This window comes from Orcinus orca, chromosome X (assembly GCF_937001465.1).
Source record: "Orcinus orca chromosome X, mOrcOrc1.1, whole genome shotgun sequence".
Lineage (NCBI taxonomy): Eukaryota > Metazoa > Chordata > Mammalia > Artiodactyla > Delphinidae > Orcinus > Orcinus orca.
In genome coordinates, this window is record NC_064580.1 from 11,654,995 (window position 1) to 11,681,686 (window position 26,692).

General features: G+C 47.3%; 1 protein-coding gene across 2 annotated transcripts; it reads right to left on the minus strand.

Moving 5' to 3' along the window:
• On the minus strand, nt 1-26,485 carry GEMIN8 (gem nuclear organelle associated protein 8). 2 transcript variants are annotated; one of them, XM_033427942.2, is made up of 5 exons: nt 26,352-26,468; nt 22,437-22,498; nt 12,370-12,414; nt 11,302-11,743; nt 1-511 (listed from the first exon to the last, which is right to left on the minus strand). In XM_033427942.2, the coding sequence occupies exons 3-5, from the start codon at nt 12,379-12,381 to the stop codon at nt 252-254; spliced, it is 714 nt and encodes a 237-aa protein (XP_033283833.1). In that variant the 5' UTR covers nt 12,382-12,414; nt 22,437-22,498; nt 26,352-26,468; the 3' UTR covers nt 1-251. The 2 variants fall into 2 exon arrangements, with proteins under 2 accessions (XP_033283833.1, XP_049560415.1); XM_049704458.1 differs by lacking the exon at nt 22,437-22,498 and having other exon boundaries at nt 12,370-12,581; nt 26,352-26,485.
• Nucleotides 26,486-26,692: the final 207 nt, after the last annotated feature.

The following is a 26,692-nucleotide window of genomic DNA, read 5'->3' on the forward strand; positions in this document are numbered from 1 at the left end:
TCCAAGCGAGAACTTTAATGAACTGGTCGCTCTTACTGACATTAAAAACCAGTGGGATGTATATGAAATTCCCACTTTACCTCAAGAGAAGCTCTCTCGTGTTGGCGGCAGGACGCGTCCTGCCCACCTCCAGGTGGCTGACATTACCCCCGCCCCCAGGGGACTTTGGTGAACGTGCTCATTAGTCAGCCTTACCCAGAGAAGAGCCACGGGAGAGGGGGAGGGGGGACAGCGAGAGGAAGGGGTGCGGCTCAGAACTTGAGCGGGATGACTGGCCAGTACTTCGGCTGCTTGCGGTCGCAGTGCTTGTCGAAGCTGAGCTGCACGGCCGCCTCCATGGCCTGGATCTTGGCGGCGCTGGCCCCGTACAGGTGCCGCATCTCGGCCCGGCGCCGCTCGCCGGGCCGCTCAGCTGGGGGCAGCACGGAGCGGCGGCGCGTGTCGCGGTACAGGTCGTGGTCCGCGTTCACGTAGTCGTTCAGGCGCGCCGCGTCCAGCTGCTGCTGCCGCCCTGGGAAGCAAGCGACACGGGCGCCGGCGACGCCGTGAGCCGGGTGAGCTCGGCTGGCCCCCGGCCCCCTCCGCCCTCCTCCTCTCACTGACCCACGCCCGCCCAGCTCAGAGGTTCTCGGGCCCAGCTCGGAGGTTCTCGGACTCTAAGGCGTGACCTGCGCCGGATTATCGTTATCTCCTTAGTTAGGAGGCGCATCGCTCGCTCACTCACTTATCAGAGGGCTACACGCAAATAGAAGTGGCAACAAGCCACCAGGAAACGTGTCAGTCCAAGTTATCCAACCTCTGCAACGGGCCCTGAAAACAGAGGAGAGAAATGCAACCATGTGGGTCTCCGTCTACACCGCTGCCCACAAGCTGCCCGGCGGGGCATGGCTCGTGGCGGTCCCATGGTTTCAAACACTGCACCGGGCCGGCAGGGAAAGGAAACGCTTCCCGGAAAGTCCAGTGTTGCAAGAAGTAGTACTTCCCACCACAAATGAGATGGTGGGGAAAAAAGTCACCTCTTTGGAAGCGGTATGGGTTTGAGGTCATCTGGAAGAGGGCAAGGCTAGCAGGTACAGAACTCCACCACGATCACGATCTCTGCGTGCGTCGCAAACGCAAATCACACTACACAAGGAAAGGTTAACCGATTCAACCCTTGTCAAAGGTAAAAGGGCCAAGAAAGGATAATTCTGCAGATGGCAAGGAGGCCTTGGCCACCTCATCTTGCTGCTGTGTTGCCCGCAGCAGCCGGCCCCCTTCCTCACCGAGGAATGGGACCTGCCCCTTCACCTCCCAGGTCAGCTTAGGCTAAACTTCAGGTGGCACGGTTATATGCTCTAATCCTACGAATTTAAATGGATTCTTGTAAAGCAAGACAGATTTACTCAGGTTATTCTCCCCTGTCGATTTTTACTGTAACAAGTCCTAGGATCATAACTTGTATTTTTTTTTTTTTTTTTTTTTTTGCGGTACGCGGGCCTCTCACTGTTGTGGCCTCTCCCGTTGCGGAGCACAGGCTCCGGACGCGCAGGCGCAGCGGCCATGGCTCATGGGCCCAGCCGCTCCGCGGTATGTGGGATCTTCCCGGACCAGGGCACGAACCCGTGTCCCCTGCATCGGCAGGCGGACTCTCAACCACTGCGCCACCAGGGAAGCCCTTGTATTCTTATGTAAATAGAAACAACATAAAAATGTCAACAAAACATAAGGTCAAATTTAGCCAACTTACAGATTTTTGTGACTGTCAAGAACAGAGAAACTGGTAGCAGAATGCACACATCTGTAGCCACTGCTAGCAAGAGAAATACTAAGGAGTGAAGATGGTTGTAGGGGAATAAAACAATGATATAAATCATTCTTTCCTTCGTTAAAAAAAAAGTAGCAGAATGAAAGCTGAGTATGGAAGGGAACACAACAGTGAGCAAGTCAAGTGACTGGCGAGATATTTACATGGCTATGCTATTTATGTGGCTAGGCATAGACACTCCCAAATCCCGTTCTTTAAAAATCGTACCTTGGAGCTGGAGGGAAGGAGTTTTATACTCTTGGAAACATTATTAAAAATGCACACGACCATTTGTCTCTTAGCACACCTGCAGTTTATTTTTAATTTTTTTAATTGTTTTTCCCCCTGGAGTCAGTGCCACCATCTTCCCCCTACACTTGGTGATGCTGCTCCCCCGCTAACAGAGAAAAGAACGCCGGACATGAAGATAAAGGGTTCCAGCTCTACATCACGCTTTACTGCTTACAATGTTAGAAAAGGCATTTTGCCTCACTAGATTTGGAGTTTCTCATCTGTAAAATTAGGAGGTTGGGACTGACCTCCACCGTCACTTCTGCAGTTTGTTTTTATACAAGGAAGTACTATGGGAATAAGCCAAATGACTGTCAAGCAAAAGACATGCAATATAACTGTTACCTTATCCATGAAAAAGACAGAATTGACCTACTGTGAAAGGTGGAAGTAAACCAAAATATTGGCTTGATATGCAAATGAATGGGAGATCAACAAGCATTTGTTTCTCATTTTTGGTCTTTCTGGTAAATCTGAAACTTCAGGATTTAAGATGTTCAATTCTCATGGGTGTCTGAATTCTACCCCCTCCTCCCCTGGGGACTACTCTTCCAAAGGCTTGGCATCTCCACCCGAGCCAGGGACAGAAGAGCCCCTTCTGCCACCTGTGACACGTTACCAATCCTCGGCCCCGAGGAGGCGATCCCACGTGATCCCTCAGAGCCTCTGCATGTAGACGACAGAGGCTCCCAGACCACGGGCCTTTCACTCTCGAATTTGTCCCAAGACTATCATCATTCTCACTGACAGATTTAGTGACACAGCAGATGTTCAACTTCCTGTCGAAATCAGTGTCTCAGTTTAAGTTTTAATAAACACTGGAATTTTTGCTATCTTAGTAAGTGTTGCTCTCTGCCGTTAGGATATGTGAATTTAACCTTTTTACTTTTGCATCTTTATTTTCCTTTTCCTTATAACTTAACATGGTTATAACGATGCTTCTTTCTGCTGCCCTTCTGACAAAAACTATCTTGCAGACGTTAAATCAGTCTAACAATTTATACGCCAAGAGCCGTTTCCTCTTATTGACAGCTGTGGATGAAACGCTACGTGACACCAAAGCAACCCCAGCTAGCCGGCCGTCAGTGAAGCCTGTGCTGTTTTCCAAGTCTGCACTCAGCATGTGCTCATCACAGCAACCATCACGGGGTTTTATTCCTTAATAGACTTTATACCGTGTAAGAATAAAAGACACGGCCCTCTGCTCTCAGTTCTCTATTTTTATCTCCTTCCCATCCGGGTTTCCTCATGAAAATTTAAGGCCCAAACCCTGGTCCCCTCCCAGTCTCACAAGAAGTGTGGAGGTTTCCTGGTTTCCTGCACGGCCGGTAGTTGCCCTCAAACATAGATCGGAGGGACGGGAAGTGGGTCCCCTGGCACCAGCGGCCCACCTGCGGGAGTCCACTACGGGGGAGGGCACTGTGGCCTTTACTCACCCTGTCTCCCCAGCCCTGGGGGAGGCCGCAATGCCCGACTGAAAGCAGGTGCTCAGAGGTTGTCAAGAGAGAGCTCAGACAAAGGCCAGACATTATTATTATTATTATTATTTTTGCAGTACGCGGGCCTCTCACTGTCGTGGCCGCTTCCGTTGCGGAGCGCAGGCTCAGCGGCCATGGCTCACGGGCCCAGCCGCTCCGCGGCATGTGGGATCCTCCCGGACCGGTGCACGAACCCGTGTCCCCTGCATCGGCAGGCGGACTCTCACCAACTGCACCACCAGGGAAGCCCAGACATTATTTTTTGTAAACAGCTGTTCCTTCCAGATGCTACTGGAAAACAATGACAACCCAGGGATAGAGAAAGAGATGCTCGACTCTCAAAAGGCGCTGCGTAGAGCCCCCTCCCGCAGGTCCTTGAGTCTCCATGGAGGAGAGGTTGGGGGAGGGGGAAGGAAGGGGGACCGCTGAGTTGGGGGTCTGATTTTGTTCCCTTACATTCGAGTTGCTTCGCCTCTACTTACTCACAAAAAAAAAGTTCTAACATTAGACTATAAATTTGAAAACCAGTCAGCTTAAAACTAAATACCCTCAGACTAGCTGGGCGCTGGAGGCTACAGGTAGCACGTGAAAGTACTTTAGTGTATACTGACCTAGAGGACCAAGCAAGCCTGAGGATGCAATACTCACTTGAAGGCATCCACTTATTCTAGGCTCCATTTATTGCTTCCTCCCTCCTAATGAAAGAAAGGATTCTCAATCACTGGTGGTTTTTCTTCCTGTCAAAACAAGGTGAGGACTCAGCCAGCCAGATGGAGAGCCATCTGACTGAAGCAGAGAAGTCAAACAACACACTTCACAAATAACTGAACAGGGGCCTTGTCATGCAGAGGTCGGTCATTTTTCCCAAAAACAGCTGTGGGACTCAATGTTACCAAGCACTTTTTTCTTGTAGGATACTTGACCAAGGCAATTTGTGTTAATACAAATCAGAGTATCTTTTTCAATTTCAGCTTTAAAACAGGGTTGTAGTGGGGTGAATAGCCTCCCCGCAAATTTCCATCAACCCAGAACCTCAGAATGTGATCGTATTTGGAAATAGGGTCTTTGGGGATGTAATTAAGCATTGAGATGAGATGATTCTACATTAGGGTGGGTCCTAAATCCAGTGAGAGTGTCCTTATGTGAGACAGAAAAGGACACATACAGACACAGGGGGAAACCATGTAAAGATGACGGCAGAGGCCAATGAAAGCCAGGAGCCGCCAGAAGCCGGAAGAGGCAGGCCCTAGAGCCCTTGGAAGGAAGCGCGGCCCTGCCAACAACTTGATTTTGGTCTTCCGGCCTGCAGAACTGTAAGAGAATAAATTTCTGTAGTTTTCAGCCACACGGTTTGTGGTAATTTGTTACAATAGTAACAATTAGGAAACTAATTCAGGGGTTACCATGCATACAGAGTTAAAACAGGAAAAACAGTATTATACTATTAAGGAGAAACTCTACTGGACTCCATCTGTGTTCAGGATATATAACCTTGATATTTTTTGTCTCAATCTATACATTTACATGGTGTTACCAACGTAGGCTTAAAGTCTATAAAGGAAAAAACAATCATGGGAAGTGACTTGCACTTCAGAGACCCTGACATAGCAGGAAAACATTCATTCAGTATTCCAAGATAATTAGCTCAAAGGCAGAACATTTTGGAGGACAAAGCACTAAGACAAATGAGTGTTAAAGAATGTGATTTCCCTCCATTTTTCTAGGATTAGCATGTCTGATTATATTCTCTGCTGTGTTGCCAGAATTAATGACCTCAGCACAACCGAGCGAAAGCACAGACTTGATTTATATCATGAATGCCTCATTTCTGGCTTGTCAGCAACACACCCAGAACACAGGTGCTTGCCAGCAGAGCTGGAGCCATTACTGACGGGTCTTCCATCCTCACCCCACATCCCTCACTCGACGACAGATGTAATCCCCAAGTCCGTGGGCAATCACCATGTTTACTTTTAGAATAAAAGTGCGTTTCCATCCCTCCCTTCCATTTTTCTATGGCCATTCACACGTATCTTCTCACGGACTGCTTTGATGCCCCGAACATCTGGACTAGATGAAACACACACATGGTGGAATTGTGCTCAATCAGTATGATTCCACACTTCAATCTCATTGACGAAACTAAGACGGCTCCCTGAACACTGGGCCGTAGGTTTCGTTATATCTTCTAGGTTTTCTGTGGAGGGTGCAATGAGGGAGAGCGGGACGGGTTCCAGCAGACTGACTGAAGGCTCACTAGGAAGACTAGAGTCTAAACCTTCCTGCTCGGGTGGACACAACGTAAAGGAGCAGATGTCGCCCATCAAATGTCTACAAAGTACACCTGGGCCCTTGGTAAGACCAGCACTTTGAGTGCTGGGCGGGGAGTGCACTCAGCCCTTTCTTTCCCTCTCATTCCGCACTGCCCCCATCCCTCAAAGCCTAGTGTGCGCTCCGTTTCTCCACCACCAGCCCGTGGAGCTCCTCTGACCACTGAGCCCACTCACTCACTGGCTCTTCCCCTCATTTGCAAAACTACCCATGGCGCACACCATAAATGGCTCTTGTAGGTATCATTTTAAACTTGATTTTGTCTTCTCTTCCCACGTGGGTTTATGCTCTTTGAGAAATGTCCCTGTTTGGACCCGACATCTACCCCCAAAACACAGGTGACAACTATCTGATTGGTTCGTGTAGAGACAACAGTGGCAAGGGTTTGTTTCGGGGGGCCTGCTTCTCTACGGGGCATGACAACTTTCACTCATTTTCCCTCTAAGTATTAGGACGAGGATCTCGCAGTCTCAACTGATGGTTATTTATGACTATAAAATGATACCTTCCTTAACCTAACAATAAACATTTTTCCTAAGAAATAACTGACAACACAGCTGACCTTTTAAAACTTCACAACTGTCTACTTTCCCATAAGTAATGTTACCAGTGAAGTTTTAAATAACAGCAATATCTCGCTAGGAAATGATGACATATAATATAATCAAAAGCATGCCTGTTACTGCTGCACAAAAAAGAGTTCTTTGTTTACCCTACTTAATATTTTTTTGGTTTTTATTGCTGAAATATGTGAAATTAGAGACTGTCTGGAAGAATGGTAATCACAAACAAGAACACGTTGTCCAGTCTAAAGGATTTTATCCCAAGAAAATACTAAATAAGACACAGATGATGATGAATTATATAACGTATACATTCCTTTGGAGGTGAATAGTCCTGAAAAGCTGTATCTTTCAAGTTTAGCTACGTTTTCCCTTGCTAGTAATATTTTATACAATCTGTGTTCTCTAAATGATTCATGTTCAGGGCTGAATTTGTCCTAATTGAATAAGTAGCTTCTAGTGGCTCAAAGAGCAAAACAACTTCAACCGAGTATTCACATGACTCAGGTCCCTCATCTCTTTATTCAAACATTTCCCAACTGTGTATGTAACTAAGCCTCTGTGAGCATTTCTAGCGAAGGTAATGGATTGGAAAGCACCACGGGCATTCCAATTACTTATGTCTGAATGCCATCATTCATGACTGCTCCAAGGAACACGAATTGATCCTATACGCCACTGAAAGTGCTGGTGAAGTGCTGCCCATTATTTCTGGTGGGGCAGCGTCAGGGCCTGGCGGCTGCTTCTCACAAAGACCGCATCTTTTGCAGGAAGATTAGATTCCGACACCAAAGCCTTGTTCTCACCCTCGCCAGACAACACTCATGTCTCCCTGGGACCTGATAAAGCTTTCAGGGCGGACTGCAGGACACAAGAGCATCAGAGATCCCAGCACAAGCAATTTTGAATTATGCTACAATTGCACGTTTTTAAAGCACAAAGTAGCGGAAGCTCAATGCGTTTAGTGCTGTTATGAGGAAGGTGGAAGCAGGTTCATTTCCCCAGCCCGTGTAGTTTACTATATTAACTTATATCAAGCAAGAATGTCCTTGAAACAGAACTAAAAGTTGTGGTAATGACTACTTTGACAAAATTGTATTAGTGGCTCAATTTGACAGATATCAAAGCTTTTCATTCATTTATGTTTTAAATATTCTAAATCAATTAAAGAGTTTGAAAAGTGCTGCCTAGGGCAGAAATATGACTTCTTTTTTTTCAAAGTCAGAGAATACTTTATTAAAAATATGCAGAATCTTAATCAAGCACTCACTAATCAGCAACCAGAGATGATCATACTAAGTGAAGTCAGACAGAGAAAGACAAATACCATATGATATCCCTTCTATGTGGAATCTAAAATATGACACAAATGAACTGATCTATGAAACAGAAACAGACTCACGGACATAGAGAACAGACTTGTGGTTGCCAAGAGGGAGGGGAGGTGGGAGAGGGATGGAGTGGGAGTTTGGGATTAGCAGATGTAAGCTTTTATATATAGGATGGATAAACAAGGTCCTACTGTAGAGCACAGGGAACTATATTCAATATCCTGTGATAAACCATAATGGAAAAGAATATGAAAAAGAATGTGTATATATGTATAACTGAATCACTTTGCTATGCAGCAGTAATTGACATGACATTGTAAATCAACTATACTTCAATCAAAAAAAAATAACAATCAAGCACTAATCAAGACAGTATCAGAGTAAAACCAGTTCATGGTTAATAATCCATGTTAAAGGATGAGTTATTAGCAACAAACCATAACAAGCAACACTCCTTGGGCACTGACTTCCGTACAGAGCACTGTTGTATAACTTTTATCTCATTTAATCTTCATAGTTAGCACCCCATTCATTAGAATCCCCATTTCACAGATGAGGAGACTGAGGCACAGGGTAGCGGTGCACAGGATAAGAACTTCCAGCTAGTAAGTGCTGGAGTGGGGCTGGAAGCCTGTAATTCCAGCGGTCCTGCCACAGCTACTCCTGTATAATTCTACTAACAATAATGTAAGTATTGGTGAGTAGGGATGGAGGTTGTAAGGGTTTCCATAAAATTCCCTTTTTTGTTGGTTTGCTATCTAGATCACGGTAAAACAAACATGTACCAGATTTTCTTCACAGCAATGACAAGACCTGTGTGGTTCACTTTACGTCCCACTCACAGACTGCATTTGGAAACAAAGAAAATTCTGACAGGGTGATTGTATTAGTTTCCTAGGGCTGCTGTAACGAAGTGCAGCACACTGGGTGCCTTAGAACAACAGAAATGTCTTGTCTCACAGCTGGGGAGGCCGGAAGTCTGAGATCAAGCTGTCAGCAGGGCCATGGCCGTCCAGAGGCGCTAGGGAAGGTCTGTTCCAGGCCTTTCTCCCAGCTTCTAGCAGTTCTTGGCTTGTGGCAGCAGAACTCCAGTCCTCTGGTGCCATTCTCCCTGGGTGCGCGTCTGGCTCTGTTTCCAAATTTTTCTCTTTTTATAAGGACACCAGTCATACTGGATCAGGGCCCACCCTAATCTCATTTTAACTTGTTACCTCTGTGAAGACCCTCTCTCCAAATAAGGTCACATCCTGAGGTCTGGGTGGGGTTTAGGACTCCAATAAATCTTTTTTTTAGCGGACACAATTCAACCCATAACAATGACGATAATAGGACTTGGAGCCCTGATGTCAACTAAGCAGATTTAGGGATGATATCAAAGGAAACATGCAGTTCCTCAAGTTTATAAAATATTCAATGCCTACATCACCTTGTAAAATGGCCCAAAGAACCACAGCAAGTTTAGCACTTCATGGGATAAGGTTTGAAAAGTTCTTATTTAAGGCTCATAATTAATACTGAAAGACTTCATTCATTCATTCAAAATAATATTAAGTGCCACGCAAAACTTAGCAGGCAATTTTCATGACTTTTTCTTAACCTACCTGACAAAGGCAAGACGCAGAAACAGGGATGGTTCTTAACCAGACATCTGTAACTCAACTGACATGTGAAGGACACATTTCATTATTCTATTTTCACATCATTCATCTCTACTTTTCATTGAATAACTCTGTCAGGTTCATTTTAAATTAGCAGGTCATTCAAAATGGCCTTTTAGATGGCTGGGGTTTGCTCCCATCCTTAATTACAACTTCTATCATAAATGTGGCACTCTCTCTGGCAGGAAAAACATGTTCTTCTGCCTTTGGGTACGGACAACAGAAACAAGCTCTGTCTCCATCATATTTTCTTTTTCAAAAGCTGTAACAAACGGCATTCCAACCACACGTGGACATGCTCCAATGCCAAGTCTCCCTCATCTGTTACATGCTTTTAAATTAGACTAACAGTTATTTCAAATGTATTTTGAAAAAAGGTAAAATTTATTCCCGAAGATCAAGGAAAGACATGCATTCTATGTGTAATAGAAAGTACTGTTTTAAAAATACTTGTTTGCATATACTTTCTAATATGCATCAAAGAAGTCAAAGGTTTAATCAAAAGAAGGGAAGTAAAACTGAATGAGTAGTGAAGAATCATAGGCAGACACTAAAGGGCATGAGACTTTATACACAGCCCACTGCTCAGTTCCTGGCACCCAGTGGGGGAATCAATACATGCTCGCCCATCATTAGGAAAACACAGATCAATCAAGATGTAAATGAAATGCACCCATCCCCAGGCTTCTATGTCTCCGTTTACTAGAAAATTCTAGGCAAAATATATAATTAGAACTCAATAAAAACAATATTGAGATGGCATGTTGTAATAGGGAGGAAAGCATCTGTATGTCTGTTAGAAACACTGAAAATGTAAATGGGCTGGTGAATCTTAACAGTAAGGAAAGCACAAAAAGCACTTTTAGTTTTTTGTGGCAAGTTAGTAAGAAATTAAAAACATAAAATTCCTGCTTTCTGACTGAAGATTTAAGACCATTATCACAATTCTCTAACCCCAGGAACAGACAGCCATGGCACAGAATCAAACCGGAGAGGGTAAATACCAGGCATTTTGTTATTCTTTTTAGGTTCCCACTGGTGTCTACTCTGGAGGGAGCTTGAGATTTAAGACCCGGTAGCTCTGCAGCACCAGGGCAGTCTGAGCTGTGCACCAGTGAGGCGGCAGCAGCATTTTAGGAACCTAGTGGTCCTAAGCCCTGAGTCTGTGCTAGAGGAACGAGCACAGGAACTGGAGTCACACACACCTTGCTTTGAATCCTAACAGCAAATTACTAGTTGATACCACAGAACAAGTCAATGAAGCTCCTGAAGGCTCACTTTCCTTATACGTGAAATGGGCTTAAAACCTTGAGGGACTGTTGTGTAGACTAGGGAATGCGCGCGCACACACACACACGCACGCGCACACACACACACACACACACACACACTCCTCTGGTGTAGCGTCTGAAATTCAGTAAATGGCAGAGGTACTATTAGGATAAGTTTTGTTCTAGAACTAAAAAAAAAAAAGTCCTATATTAAAACAACCCTGAAAACTAATATAAGTGAGGTACCACATCACCAGAGCTTTTCCAGGCTAAGGATTGGGTTTGAAATATTATCTGTATCCAAGGGAGGACTTAGAAGGTTATAAACGAGGGCAGGATGGGACTTTCCTGGTGGTCCAGTGGGTAAGACTCCATGCTCCCGAAGCAGGGGGCCTGGGTTCAATTCCTGGTTGGGGAACTAGATCCGGCATGCATGCCACAACTAAGAAGCCTGCAGGCCAGCGAGTGCTGAAATGAAGATCCTGCGTGCAAAAAGTAGTAGCCAGGGCAGCCAACATAAATAAATAAAAATAAATGTGGGCAGGAGACAAGGCCCGGGGCGGGGCCGTGGAGAGGGGCAGGCTGCACTTACGGCGCTCCTCCTGGTGCCTCTCGGTTTGGGCGAAGTACTGGCGTAGCTCCTCCGTGATCTCCATGTTGCTCACGTCGCATTCTATGCCGCCATCGTCGGACTCGCTCTCTTTCTCCTTCTCCTCCTCTGCGTACCAAGCTGGCTCTTCTCTGCCGCGTGGATGTGGTCCACGCCCGCCAGCATGTGAATGACTGTGGTGGGAGTCCCAGGAGGCTGGGGGATGCTCGTAGCAGGACTGAGGCCTTCTGCCCGCCTTAGCATAAGCGATCTGGGGAAGGCCCATGGCAGAAGAGTACCACGGGGACATGAAGCAAGATTCCATGGCCTTCCGATAGGCATTCTGGTGGCAGCGCATCCACGCCATCGCTTGATGGTAATGTTGCCAGTATCTTGCGTAGACCGGATGAGAGGGCCAAGACTCCACAGCTAGCGCTGTTGCCGGCTACAAAACAAAAAAAAATGTAGGCTAGACAGCACGTGGTTCAGCCTCAAGAGAAACCTTCAAACGTTCAATCAAATAACCGGGTGTTTACTGCGTATCTACTAAATATCTCCTCTCCACGAGGGTGCTACGGGGCCAAGGAGAATATAAGACGGGTCCACGCCCACGATGGGCGCCAGGCATGTGCACACTTGCTCTGAAGTACATGCGCATGAGGCACACAGAGAACAATTAGTTTGAGGTTACGGCCCATTATAAAGTGGGGACAGAGGCTAATAATGATCATTTCTAGATGAGACGCAGGGGGCAAGAGGACCCGATGTCTATCATCTTGGGCCTTTCTACCCACTGTGATTAAATGACTAATTCCAAGTTAGAAACGCCTGCCAAGAACCACATGAACTGGTGAACATGATGTTCTCCGGTCCCTCCCTCTCTGCCCCCTAAACTTGCTGGCGGCCCACTCCTCAGTGCCTGGGACAAAAGATGACGAGCAACACACACGATGGTGCTCTACCTTTAGTTTTCTGATGTATTTCTTTGGTCTTCTCCATCATGCAATGAGACACCAAGACCTTAACGACTAAAACTTACCTTTTTTCTCATCAGTTAAAAAAAAAACTTACCTCTGCTGTCATCTGTGATTGTGAAAGTCCAAACGAGCGCCGAAAACTAGGAAAGAACAAGCAGAATGCAGACGTCTGGTCAGTCCAGGGCTATGATATTCATAGCTATTTTGCGGTTTGCATAGCAGCTCCTCAGAGGCTGCTGTCCCCCCAGGATGGTGCCTGATCTTCACGCAACACACCACGACAGCACCGACACCTGGGCTAGTGGTCTGAAAAGGAGGGATCCCCTTAGGTGTGATTCAGTGGCTCAAAGTACACTGCACTTTTCAAGTATAGTACCTGTTTGCCTATTGAAAGTAAAGTCCACGAGAGTAACCACATAAATAGCTAGTCATATGTATGTAAAAAATACACGGAACATGAACTAAAAGTGTACAACTATTACTTTATTTACTAACCCATAGTTCATGCCAATGCCTATTTAAATTAACCCTGGAGGGCTTCCCTGGTGGCGCAGTGGTTAAGAATCCGCCTGCCAATGCAAGGGACACGGGTTCGAGACCTGGTCCGGGAAGATCCCACGTGCCGCGGAGCAACTAAGCCCGTGTGCCACAACTACTGAGCCTGCGCTCTAGAGCCCGTGAGCCACAACTACTGAAACCTGTGCTCTAGAGCCTGCGAGCCACAGCTACTGAAGCTCGCGTGCCTAGAGCCCGTGCTCCGCAACAAGACAAGCCACCGCAATGAGAAGCCCGCACACCGCAACTAAGAGTAGCCCCCCGCTCGCCGCAACTAGAGAAAGCTCACGCACAGCAACAAAGACCCATTGCAGCCAAAAATTAAACAAATAGATTTATATATAAAAAAAGTTCATAAAAAAATAAAATAAATTAACCCTGGATCTCCCAGAGTCCTGAGTAGAATAGAATACATCTTGCCAACTCACTGGAAACCTTTGTTGGGTCTTGCTGCAGGCCTGGGACTCGGAGAAGCCTCTCTAAATAAAACAACTCTCTCGGCTGGGTTGTACCCTGGGCTTTAAGCCCCTCAAATGCACCTTGCTTTGGTTTTGACTGCAAAAAGCATCTTTCAGCCAGCGTGTGACACTACACTCCCTGCCTACCCACACTGCGTCTCTGCGGGAGGAGGACTGGTCGCTTGGAGACTGTAAGGTCGGATCTTAACAAATGGCACCGCGAAACAGAGGAAAGCTTCAAGTGAGCTTTATTAGGGAGCGCTCCCGGGCGAGGTTCACTGGTCCGAGAGAAAGGGGCCAGAGAAGTCGCACCCGGGCGAGGGCTGGGCAAGATTTTATAGGGGAACAAGAGAAAGGGGTGTGGTGAATCTGGGAGGGCGCAGGGTATTCCTTATTTGGTGGTCTTTTCGGGTATCCTGGGGGACCGTTAGTCCCGCCCCTCGAAAGGCGGGAAGGCTGGGCTGGGTTCAAAGTCCCCAGGTCAGTTCCTGGAACTGGGTGGTCGGGAGAATTTCGGTCTGATGTAACCTGTGAATCTGATTGTGTTCCCCTGCCTCAGGCCAGTTGGCCTTATATCCCGACATCTTTGGTGTAATGGGGCGGCGTTCTGATTTCTGGCTACTTCATGCTGAATTGGGGCGTCGAAAGGGGAGTCGGGCGACCAGAGGTCCGAGGCTTAGGGGAGACCAGTGGGGGGTTCTGTAAGAAGCAAGGTGTAAGGACCGAGGAGCATTTGGTTTGTGGCCACCCGGGAGACTTCCTCCATGCGCCTGCGAAGGAACCTAAGAAAACAGGGAGCAAGCATGCTACGAAGAGGGTGCGGTCCGGTTTTGAAAGAGGGGTGTCAAAGAGTCCCTCTCTCGGCGGGCTGAGGGCCTCTACGACTTGGGGGCAGGAGTGGGAAGGGGAGGTCCCGGTATCGGAGATAAGCAAGAGGGAGGCCGGGTTTAGGCGGGGGGGGGGGGGGGGGGGGGGGGGGGGGAAGAGGGAAGAGGTCGAGGGAGATAGCAGGGTTTTCAATGAACAGTAGGTGGAACTCCTGGATGTGGGAGGGGCCTAGGAGGTCGACCAGCCGGTGGGAGGAAAGCACGCTTAGTGGGTGGGCCAGAGTCAGTTTGAGTGTTTGGTCAGTTCGGCTGCGCTGCTAGGGCCCGAAGGCATGGTTGCCATCCCCAGTGGTTGGGTCTAGCAGTTTGGAGAGGTAAGCCACGGGGTGGTAGGAAGGCCCTATAGGCTGGGCAAGGAGTCCAGTGGCTATTCCGGCCCGTTCATCCACAAAAAGGTGAAAAGGTCGGTTTGGGTTGGGCAGAGAAATGGAAGAAGAAGATATCAGAGCGTTACGGAGGGTGAGAAAGGCCTATCGAACGGCGGAAGGAGAGGTGAGGAGTCCTTGAGGGGTTTCTTTAGCGGCTAGATATAAGGGTTTAGCGAGAAGAGCAAAGTTAGGGATCCAGTGCCAGAAAAATCCTATAAGGCCCAAAAAGGAGAGAATTTGTTCCGCTGTTTCCAGAGGCTGGAGTTCACGGATAATCCGGGTGCGGTCGGCTGTTAGACCGTTTGTGGTAGCGGTAAGGTGGAGCCCCAGGTAGGTTATAGAACATACAGATAACTGAGCCTTGGCTGGGGAGACCCGATAACCGCGAGGGCCAAGGTAATTGAGGAGATCTGCAGTATGTTGTCTTGAGAGGCTGAGAGATGGGCTACAAAGGAGGAGGTCATCTACATATTGAAGGAGTGTCCTGGGGGTAAGGGAGCAGGAAGTGGGGTCCCGTGCGAGCGCCTGACCGAAGAGGTGAGGACTGTCGCGGAAGCCCTGGGGAAGAACTGTCCAGGTGAGCTGACTGGAAGTATGGGTATCCGGATCCGTCCAGGTAAAGGCGAAGAGGAAATAGGAGTCGGGATGTAGGGGGATAGTGAAAAAGGCATCTTTGAGATCCAGAACCGTAAAGTGGGCTATGGATGGGGAGATATGGGAGAGCAAGGTGTATGGGTTTGGTACTACTGGGTGGAGAGGAATTATGGCCTCACTGATTATTCAGAGGTCCTGGACCAGGCGATAATCCCCAGAGGCCTTGTGGACAGGCAGGATGGGGGTGTTGCAGGGACAGTCAGTGGGGATAAGGAGTCCCTGGTTTAGGAGTCTGGTGATAATAGGTTGTAGGCCCCTAAGGTGAGTCTCAGAGATGGGAAATTGGGGCCCTGATGGAAATTTGGAGGGGTCCTTTAGGCGGATGAGAACGGGGGAATGGTGTGTTGCTATTATGGGCTTACAAGTATCCCAGACTTGGGGATTGATTGGGTTCGGTGTGATTGGAAGAGGGAGATAGGAGGGGGAGGGTTCTAGAGACAGGCCAAGAAGAGAAAGCAGGAGTTGGGAGGAGGGGACCTTAGGGTCAAGTCTAACCTGCTGGAGGGAGGCCCCTAAGTGGAAAAGGACATCTCGGCCTAGCAAGGGAACTGGGCAGGATGGTATGACTAAGAAAGAATGAGTAAAAGGGAGTCCTTCGATATGACATGGGAGTGGACCGGTCTGGAGTGGGAAGGATGGTTTGCCATCAATACCCATGACCGAGATCTGGGAAGGAGAAACTGGCCCGGAATAAGTAGGCAGGACCGAATAGGTAGCCCCCGTGTCCATCAGAAATGAGATGGACTTACCCGCTACCTGTAGCGTTACCCTTGGCTCAGCGAGGGTGATGGGGGTCTTCGAGTCCGGGCGCCGTCAGTCGTCAGCCAATCCCAGCAGTTCGAGTGGTAATGCCGTTGGGTCGGCCTGCCCCCCGCATGGAGACGCTGAGGGAGGGCCAGTCGTAGGGCAGTCACTCTTCCAGTGGCCCGTTAGCCCGCAGCTGGGACAGGGCTTAGAAGGAGGTTGGGGATTGGGACACTGGCGAGCCCAGTGGCCTTCTTTTCCGCATTTGAAGCAGACACCTGGCGGGGTTGCCTTTTGCGGACCTCGTGGATGCTGTGATCCACGGGAGATGGCCGGCCTTAGGGCGGCTACAAGGGCTTGGGTTTGGAGGGCCACCTTTTGGTGCAGCCGAGCCTGTCGGCTGGATTCTGCCAAATCCTCACGGCCATTATAGACTTTAAAGGCCATTTTTAATAGATCTCGAATAGGGGTTTGAGGGCCGTCTTCTGCCCGTTTTAATTTCTTTCGGATGTCCGGGGCTGACTGGGTGATAAAATGGGTGGCTAGGACCGCTGCCCCTGCTGGGGTGTCGGGATCCAGCCGGGTGTAGAGAGTTAAGGCCTCTGTAAGGCGATTGAGAAAGACAGTTGGATTTTCGTTAGGTTCTTGGGTTATCTCTTTTAATTTTTTCAAAATTGACTACCTTATGAGCGGCAGCCTGCATGCCAGCCAGGAGGCATTGGATCATGAGGTCGCGTTTACGGCGGCCATCTTGGCCATCCTGATATGTCCAGTCTGGATCGGTGCCAGGTACGGCAGTCGCTCCGACAGGCATGGAGTTGTCGGTAAGGTGAACCTGATCTGCATGGTTTCCGGCAGCAGTTTGAATTCTTTCCCTTTCGTCAGGGGTTAAGGTAGAGGACAGAACCACAGAGATATCGTGCCAGGTTAGATCGTAAGCTTGAGATAGGTAGCGAAATTCTTTGATGTAGTGGGAGGAGTCGGCAGAGAAGGAGCCTAATCGTTTTTCAATTTGAGAGAGGTCCTGGAGAGAGAAAGGGACATGGACTCTGACCAGTCCTTCCACTCCTGCTACCTCCCTCAGAGGGCACAGGAGATTTAAATCTTGGGAGTCGTGAGAGCGTGTATGTGCACTAATCGGCGAAGCAAGGGGCGTGGGAGGAGGAACCGTTGAGGGAGGCGGGGGAGCGGTTGGAGGCCCCTGAGCGCTTCGGGAGGAGGAGGGACCGCTTCAGGGTAGGGTGGAGGTTGGAGAGGAGTTCTGGAGCGGGGAGAGGCGAGAGAGGCGAGATTCGGGAGGGTGGGTTAGTGGGGAGGAATCCAAGGGGACTGAGGTTTTGGATGGAGGAGATGTTTGCTTGGCAAGGAGGATTTGAGAGGTAGAACAATTGACGCAAAGGGAGGGGCGGGAGCGCAAATACCAGAAGGCCTGAACATTGGGGACCTCGGACCATTTGCCGTCCTGCGGCAGTAATTATCTAGATCACGGAGGATGTTAAAAATCAAAAGTCCCTTCAGGATTGATTTTCTAGAGGATATTGTGGCCAGGCCACAGTGGAATAGAAAATAAGCCGTCGGCAACGGAGATCTTGGGAGAAGCCGAGGGCTGTAAAATTGGCTAGGAGACACCCCAGGGGCGTCTTAGGATCTGGTTTCGACTGTGAGGTTCCCATGACCCCCAGTCTGTCCCTGAGTGAATGGAGAGGGAGAGAGGCGTCCCTGGTCTCCGTCTCCAATTCACGGCAGGTCGGAGGGCGGTCAGGCGATTGGGACGTCTCCACAATCACCCGAGGCCCGGCGGGTCGGAGAGCGGTCAGGCAATTGGGACGTCTCCACAGTTGCCCGAGGCCCGGAGAGAGGACGGAGGAGTCCCTGACGTGGCCGCGATTAAGGACAGGGAGTCCGGTGGGCAGGGACTCTGAGGGTCGGAGGGAACAAGGGAGGGGGACTTACCCCGTTTTCTGCCGGATCGGGTGGATGAGTAGAGGTTCCCTGGTTGTCTCCTGGGGGAGGGGAGGAGCGGGCCGCGCGGTAACCCCGGGGCTTGGTACCCCTCCCGGGTTTCAGCACCAAATGTAAGGTCGGATCTTAACAAACGGCACCGCGAAACAGAGGAAAGCTTCAGGTGAGCTTTATTAGGGAGCGCTCCCGGGCGAGGTTCACTGGTCCGAGAGAAAGGGGCCAGAGAAGTCGCACCTGGGCGAGGGTTGGGCAAGATTTTATAGGGGAAGAAGGGAAAGGGGTGTGGTGAATCTGGGAGGGCGCAGGGTATTCCTTATTTGGTGGTCTTTTCGGGTATCCTGGGGGACTGTTAGTCCCGCCCCTCGAAAGGCGGGAAGGCTGGGCTGGGTTCAAAGTCCCCAGGTCAGTTCCTGGAACTGGGTGGTCCGGAATGTCTCCAGGGCAGTTTCTGGAACTGGGTGGTCCGGAAAGTTTCAGTCTGATGCAACCTGTGAATCTGATTGTGTTCCCCTGCCTCGGGCCAGTTGGCCTTACAGAGACTCCACCAAGTGACTGCGTAGAATACCTTTGCCCAACAGCCTTGCTCTGCCAGGATTTACTCCCTTCCGTGCTATCTACCTCTTGTGATTTACTGATATGGCAGGAAGCACCTCAAAGTAAAGTTTAATCTGCATCTGCACCTTTTACAGCCTATTTACAACACACTTCAATTTTTTCCCTTCTGTTCAAGGGTTCAGAGATGCTCAAGTGCCAGCCGACACCAGAATGTACTTAAAAAAAAAGTTAAACAAAAGCAATAGCCTAAAATGCATGAGAATTTAAGCATCTATGAGACAAAACCCCTAACACAATGTGATGCTGAGCAAACAGGTACTTGGGTTTTGAAACTCTGGAAATCAGATACCGAAGGAGTCCTATTTTTCCTACTTTACTTAATTAATTATAGGGTAGAATTTTAAAATCTCCAAGCCTTAAGAAATAAACTTGACTTATTTTGTAATCTCCACCAGATGTTTTGCTATGGTTAATGCGGAACACTGAGATATTAAATTGACCACATCTTTTAAGATTTAGCCTAAAGAGAACGATTCACATTCTTTTTAAATATAATAAGCTTTCAAAGACGGTATTTCCAAGAGGGCTGACATGGTCTTCTGTAAATTTATCTTAAACACAGCCCACACTTCCTGTTCCCTGTTCTACATTCACAAACACACACACATGCAGTGAATGTAAACCGGGGAAAAGCTAACAAATACAGTGAAAATACAAGTGTAAATTATTGTTCACACTACAACTATAATTTAAAGGCTTAAAACATAAACAATTATCTGAAAACCTGGCTAACTGCTATGTGCTTTATAGGCTACCGAAGAAATACATATAAAAAGTCAACACATGGGCTTCCCTGGTGGCGCAGTGGTTGAGAGTCCGCCTGCCAATGCAGGGGACACGGGTTCGTGTCCCGGTTTGGGAAGATCCCACATGCCGCGAAGCGGCTGGGCCCGTGAGCCATGGCCGCTGAGCCTGCGCGTCCGGAGCCTGTGCTCCGCAGCGGGAGAGGCCACAACAGTGAGAGGCCTGCGTACCGCAAAAAAAAAAAAAAAAAAAAAAAGTCAACACAACTAAGGGGCTAACCACCTACAGGAGTAAAACCAACACAAAAGAAATTACAGTAGAAATCAGTATACACTTGAGTGCTAAAGTGTAAGGTACAGCCTTTAAGTGGCTAATTCACTCCAGCCAGATTTTATATGTCTACCACTGAAATCTGAACAGCTTTCTGAGTGCCTGAAGCACAAAATGACATTAAAGTGAACTCCATGTGTATCTTAATCAAATTTGTTTTAGAGATTAACAATTAGCATAGGAATTAAATTTAAAAAGCCTATGAGACATCTGCGCATCTTGGGGAAATTAAGAGTTTTGAACCCAGACTTCTATGCCTTATAAAATATGTACTTAAAACCAGATCAATGTAAATATTAATTATCTCGAACTGGGAGATCTGACAGCTTCAGATATATAATAAATATCATTGTGACTGAACACTACTGCAGACCTCAGACGATCCTGTTTTTATTTATAACTGGGAAAATCCAGCCTGGCTTTAGAAGCAGTAGTACCAGTATTCTGAAAATGCACAAGATGGCTTATGAGAGGCTCCCTTCTGCAGAGCTAGAAGTTAGGCATGCGTGGTAGAGTAAACAACTGTTTAAGAGGTTCAAGTGTAATTCAATGAGTGCCCCAGGCTGTTCAAATGCCAATGGCTGTGATTAAAAAGGGATGGGGGTGCTAATTTGAGGAGTGGTTACTTACTTATGCCTTTGATTCAACAAATAATTTGATAGAAGGGCTGCCATGTTCCACTGCGTCAGAAATCACGAAAGGCACTCTGAGCACTTTTGCAAGAAAGCAGCCAGGACTAAGAGCTGGGGTGGCTGAAGAAAGCCAGTCCCAGCATTTGGACCAGAGGCCGTTCAGATTCAGCGCAGGCTGCTGACTACCTATAAAGCATATCAACTGATCTGCCGAGATGCTGACCTCTTTTAAGACCCAGGCCATTAAGGAAAGATGAATTTACATTAATCATGGAACACAGGCACCTTTGTCATCGATTTTCTTCTGATTATGCTTTTCTCATTGCTTTGGCCACCGGGACACTTAGAATCAGATCTGCTGCCATCTTACAGCACGTTTAGAGTCCTCAGGCTCCACGTTCAATATGCCGCTCATGTCACCCTTGGATTTATTATTTTCCCTCCCCAAATTCCAAAACCTATCTATCACATCCTTTTACATTTTAAGTATCTTTAAGATTCCTAAAATCCTGTAGATACTCAATTAAAAAGAGTATCGCTTATATGTGGAATCTAAAAAAAAAAAGATATAATAAATGAACTTATATACGAAACAGAAAGAGATCCACAGACAGAAAACGAACTTAAGGTTACCAAAGGGGGAAGGGGGGGAGGGATACACTAGGAGGTTGGGATTACCATATACACACTACTATGTATAAAATAGGTAACCAACAAGCACCTACTGTATAGCACAGGGAACTCTACTCAGTATTTTGTAATAACCTATAAGGGAAAAGAATCTGAAAAAGAATATATAACTGAATCATTTTGCTGTACACTTGAAACTAATACAACATTGTAAATCAACTATACTTCAATAAAAATAATAAATAAATAAAGTTTTCTTTAAGTTGAACAAAATAATCCTGAGAATGAATGACAAATTAATCAGCCCCTCTCAAATCAAGAAAAAGTATAGGGCTTCCCTGGTGGCGCTGTGGTTGAGAGTCCGCCTGCCGATGCAGGGGACACGGGTTCGTGCCCCGGTCCGGGAGGATCCCAAATGCCGCAGAGTGGCTGGGCCCGTGAGCCATGGCCACTGAGCCTGCGCGTCCGGAGCCTGTGCTCTGCAACGGGAGAGGCCACAACAGTGAGAGGCCCGCGTACCGCAAAAAAAAAAAAAAAAAAAAAGTATAAAAAACACATCCAAAGAAAGAGCAGCTTGCATAGAACTTTATTATGAGCTTGCTATTTCCAGTATTACTGTTGGTATTTTATACCAGCAAATTTTTTTCTCTAAAGGGCCAAATAGTAAATATTCTGGGCTTGTGTGTCACATATACTGTTACATAGCCGTACTTTTTTTTTTTAATTAAAAAAACAACCTATTAAAAATGTAAACATCATTCTTAGCCGTGGGCCATCACTTGGCCACCACTGCTTTATGTTAGTCCATTACGAGGCTCCATAGACTCTGTCCTCAGTATGTTGAGCATCCTAATCGTTCCTCGCTTTGCACTTGCAAATCAGTGGAGGAACTTTGAGATTCTCACCCATCTCATAAGTTATTAGGCTCAGAATAAGACTAGTGGAAGCAAGAAAACTGTGATTATGACCAATAGCAATTTGGTGACCAGTTCCTAATACTGGGGACAAAAGAATCCTCTCTGTGACTAAATAAGCATATCGGACCATTTCTTAAAGAGCTCCAGAGACATTTAAGGACTTAATAAAGAAAAACAAAAAACAACCCACCCTAACTCCTGCAAAACAGGATCAATCAACAGGGCTTAGAAAGCATATGTAGTGCCATGATTTCTGATGGAGATTCTACGAGCTGCCCCGGGCTAGGCAGGAACCCAACAAGGACGGGAAGCAGGAACTGGGAAGCAGGAGAGAGTTCCGAGTGTTTATTCCCTGGAAGAAGGAACCCATATCCTTCCCGGCTGACCGCATCAGTTAGCACCCAAGGGAAGGTGAGACCCTACTCTAAGAATGGGCCCTGTTAGCTTTTCAAAACTGGGTTCCACAAAGGAACTTAAGGACCTAATAAAAATGCCTGGGCTTCTGAAAAGCCAACGTTAAAATAATTCTAGACACTACAGCAGTACTGTCACACACCACCACCAGCTCAAAAGAGAGAAAGCTTAAGGTAGCAGCAGACTGAGCTGCCCTTTCAATGGTTTTTAATTTTATCTTTCATTCCCCACCTCCCCAGAGTGTCTCCTACTTTTTTCTGGCACCTGGCTCTGTGTACTGCGCAGCAACTTTTCTCCTAATGGGATGGTGGAGCTGAAAGAAAAGAGAGGGTCAATGCCAGGGAAGGCCGGGATTCACGGCACTACCAACTGGGCAGCCCTCCCCAGGGAGGACAATGGCACGATAGTCACTGCCCAGCTGAGCTTGGGCGAGTACAGAGACCGAATTCATTGTCTGTCCTCAGCCACCAGAAGAGGAAGGAAAAAAACAGTGTTGAGGTCATTCACGAAACACTGCTGAGGCCCACGGGCAAAAGGCAGTGCCTCTGAGTCTCCAATGATATATTTTTCCGTATAGCCTTTCTTAAAAACTGCACTCATTCTTCAATGACTCTGCTTATCCTGGGAGACACATTTTTAAATGCATAAATATACATGAACAGCAACAGACATGAGCTTTGTGGTTTTCAATGGACAAAATGTGACTATTTCCATTGAGTCATTAAACGTTTCCACCAATAAGGAATGTGGCTTTGTTGAAAGGTAGTGACATTGGCCTTTTTTTTTTTTTTTTTTTTGGCTGAGTTGCACAGCTTGTGGGATCTTAGTTCCCCGACCAGGGATTGAACCTGTGCCCCGGACAGTGGAAGCACGGAGTCCTAACCATTGGACCACCAGGGAATTCCTCGTACAAATTCTTTTTACTGCCTATTTAGATTCTTATAAATATAGGATCTAGGATGCATCACAGCAACCAGATAAATAAAACACAAATTCCCTTCGAAATGATAATGTATCCTCTGTAACTGGATTTTCCTCTCTATCCTCCTTTTTCACTAGAATTCTGAAAATTAAATACACGAAAATTCATCGGCTTTGATTTTTGCATAGAAACACATTCAACGTTGGTCATTAAATAAGATACGCCAACTTTCCCATAAGGCTCTCCCTAATTTGGTTCTCTGAGCCAACCAGCGAATTGGGGGGATCTAATTAGGCCTTCAGTATACACAGTTTCAAGGTAGAAGGAACGGGGTCTGCTGGAGATGGCTCAAAATAAATGACGGTATGGTGAGAAATCTGAATTACATACATTGAGTCAGATGCAGTTCTACGGAATCTCGGTATATGCGGTAATAACCCTATCAGAGAAGATGTCTCCCAGTAAACGCACACACTGGTAGGAACTTCCTCAACTAAGACAAATGAGAAAATGAGGTTTTTTGGAGAGCACTGCTTCTTGCCATCACCCCCAGCTTCGATCTGAGGCTGGCAAGTTCAGCTGGCTTGCTGCCCTCAGAGGCTCCCTCCTGTGGCTTGGCGTGGTCCCGGCTTAGTGATTCAGACATCAGAGATGGCTCAAGTCTGAAAGGCCTTTTCCCACCCTCAGCAGTCCAAGCTCCATCTTTCCTCCAGACACAGGCCTCCTACAAGCGCACAAGCTACTGTGTTTAGAAGGCCTGCCTCTGTCCACCTATAACAGTTAAAATGGATGGGTGAGGGAGCCTCAAACCTGAGTTTCATTTCCCTTTCATTCTCTCGACCCCAAGCCCCAATTTACTCTTCTGGCTGTTGCAATAAGAAGCAATGTCACAATGAAGGCACAGCATGGGGAAGGAACTAGTTCCTTGGCTGAAAGTTTCATGGCTGAAAGGACGTAGTTAACAATTCTTCTTTTTCATACAAACCATATTCCACCCATAGAACGGCACCGTTTAATTTGTCAGCAAGGGTGATGGATTTGGGAATGGATTTATTTGCAAGTTCACCAAATCCCCATGTGACTAACATAAGAATCAGAAGTGAAATATGAGGACAGCCCCAAAACAAGGTTACCCCTTGACTCTTGAACACAACAGGCAATGTGAAAGCTGAAAATTGGGGTAACCGACAAGGACAGAATACAACGCAAAAGAGGAAACAGATAAGTTCCCCTCATTGCAAGTATATACTTCAAACAGCAAAACCTAGTGTGACCAAGAAGGAATAAGGGTTGGACAGGTAGGTAATACAAGTTAAGAGCATAAACCACGACTGGTTTAAAGTGGTTAAAGTCACCACTGGATGTCAGGAAACTTATTTCAAATTTTCCTTCCATAAACACATACAGGGTAATTCCACGTTAATCTCTCTTTTCTGAATTTAAACGGCACTCACTATGCCCCTTTCATTTGGCCATTTAATCAATTACTTGTATGTAGGCCTGGATTCTGCCATCTGTTCCTTTTAAATTTCCTTTTTTCCTTCCAGCATAAAAAAGTCATAGCTAATATTTCCTGCCCTTTGATGCTGTTGGGATCGCCATTTCCTGTTAACACTCTCCTGCAACCTCTACCCTCCCTAAAATCATTGAGTAGCTAGTAACTCAAATAACTCTGGCTATAAAGCTCCAAATCTTTTCGGAAAGTAGATATCTAAATACATTAATATGTTTTCAAAGATATTTTCAAATCATCTGATCTTTGATCAACAAGTTGTGCTCTTTTTTCACCTGTTCACTTTTTTACACTGTTCTATAGCTGGATTTCCTATTGTAGAGAAGTACAGACGTCCCTCGGTGTTCGTGGGGAATTGGTTGCAGGACCTCCCCCCGACAAGAGACCAAAATCCGCGGATGCTCAAGTCCATTACATAAAATGGCGTGGTATAGTCGGCCCTACGTATCCGCCAATGCGGAAGGAAGTTTCACGAGTTCCGCATCTATTTTGTGAATTCTCCAACCTCTACTCTATGCTTACTTGTTCAGTTTTCCTCCCTTTCTGCTCATTTCACCCTATCCTTAAATGTTGCACCCTAAAAACCAAAATAATCCTTCACCCTCTGTAAAACACTTTTAGAATGAAAATTCTCTCTGGAGCTTTAGTTTATATCCTTTCCCAGCACAACAACGAATACTCAGAGGAGATCTGTACACCTTACTGTGAACTTGCCTTCAGTTATGCCTATCCAAAGTTACTAGCTAACAGTCTTGGAAAATATATGGTTTCTGTTCACATTGCCATCCCAAAGGGGCTGTTACTCCTATAAACTATATTAGTAAAAACTGTACGTATAAAGGTTACCCCCATCCCATAACTCATAGGAACTCTGAGAGTAAGTAACTCCAGAAATGTTACTTGTGTTATTAATCTTCAGTCTAAACTTTCAAGTAATGTTATTCTGACTTGAAGTGCAAAACAGCTGAATACAGAATCTAGCCTGTGAAACAACTTTAAAAATTATTCCTGAAAAAAATAAACTTGTTCAGAACCATCTGGTCTGTACTAAGGGACTCTCAGGATTTCAGAGCTAAAAGGTACTTCGTTGGCCACTGGTGCAACTTCACTTAACTACTGAGGAAGAACAGAGGGAAAAGACATTCTCCACCTCCACAGGTAAGGCGCAGAGACCGCAGGTACCAAATATTCTCCAGGTAACTGCCATCAAAACCTCTGACCTCCCACAGAGGACAACGTGCGAGGGAAAGGAGAGGAAAAGAAAACCCCAATTTTTGAATAGACGGGCTAACATCCTAGACTTCCCTCTATGGATGAGGCTGACCTGGGTGATCTGTTCTGATTCTGGGCTGGATGGGCAAAGTCCGAATTCACCTTCCAGACCTAGCTTGACACAGCGTTACCTGGCACATCAGAATCACAATGGAGAGCTTTCAGAAAAATACCGATGCCGGGGCCCCACTTCTAGAAATTCGAATTTAACTGGTCTGGGATGGAGGCCCGGGCATTTAAAAACCATCCAGTGATTCTGGCGCACGGCAGAGCCGAGGGGCTCTGGAACCAGTTCCCTCTCACAATCAGCGGGATGCTGATAATTACAACGATAACGTGACAGGCAAGGCCTCTGCTCTCCCGGCCTCAGAGAAAGTCAGGCTCAGGGGCCGCCAGGCTCAGGGGCCTCCAGGGGCCTCCTTCACTTCCCAAATGATACCCAGCCGCCCCCGGAGTCACCTCAAGAGCTCGTAGCTTGCAAATCCTGGGCGGTGGGCGAGCAGGGACCTACTTCCGGTGGGAAACAGGATACGCGGTGCGTGGGAGAGGATGTTGCCGGGGCGACTAGACGTGAGCGTCCGGTGCTGGTCATGTGGCCATGACGCGCAGGAAGTCCCGCCCCCGTAGTTGACGTCCCGTCCTAGCCGCGTTCCGCACCACTCAGGGGGAGTGGCGCGAAATGGGGGCTCCGCCTCTCGGGGCGGAGCGTGGGGACGGCCGGTGCAGGGTGTAGTGACCGGATCGCGGCACTCGGGGCGCAGGTGGGGGTGGGGGTGGGGGTGGGGGTGTGGGGGGGCGGG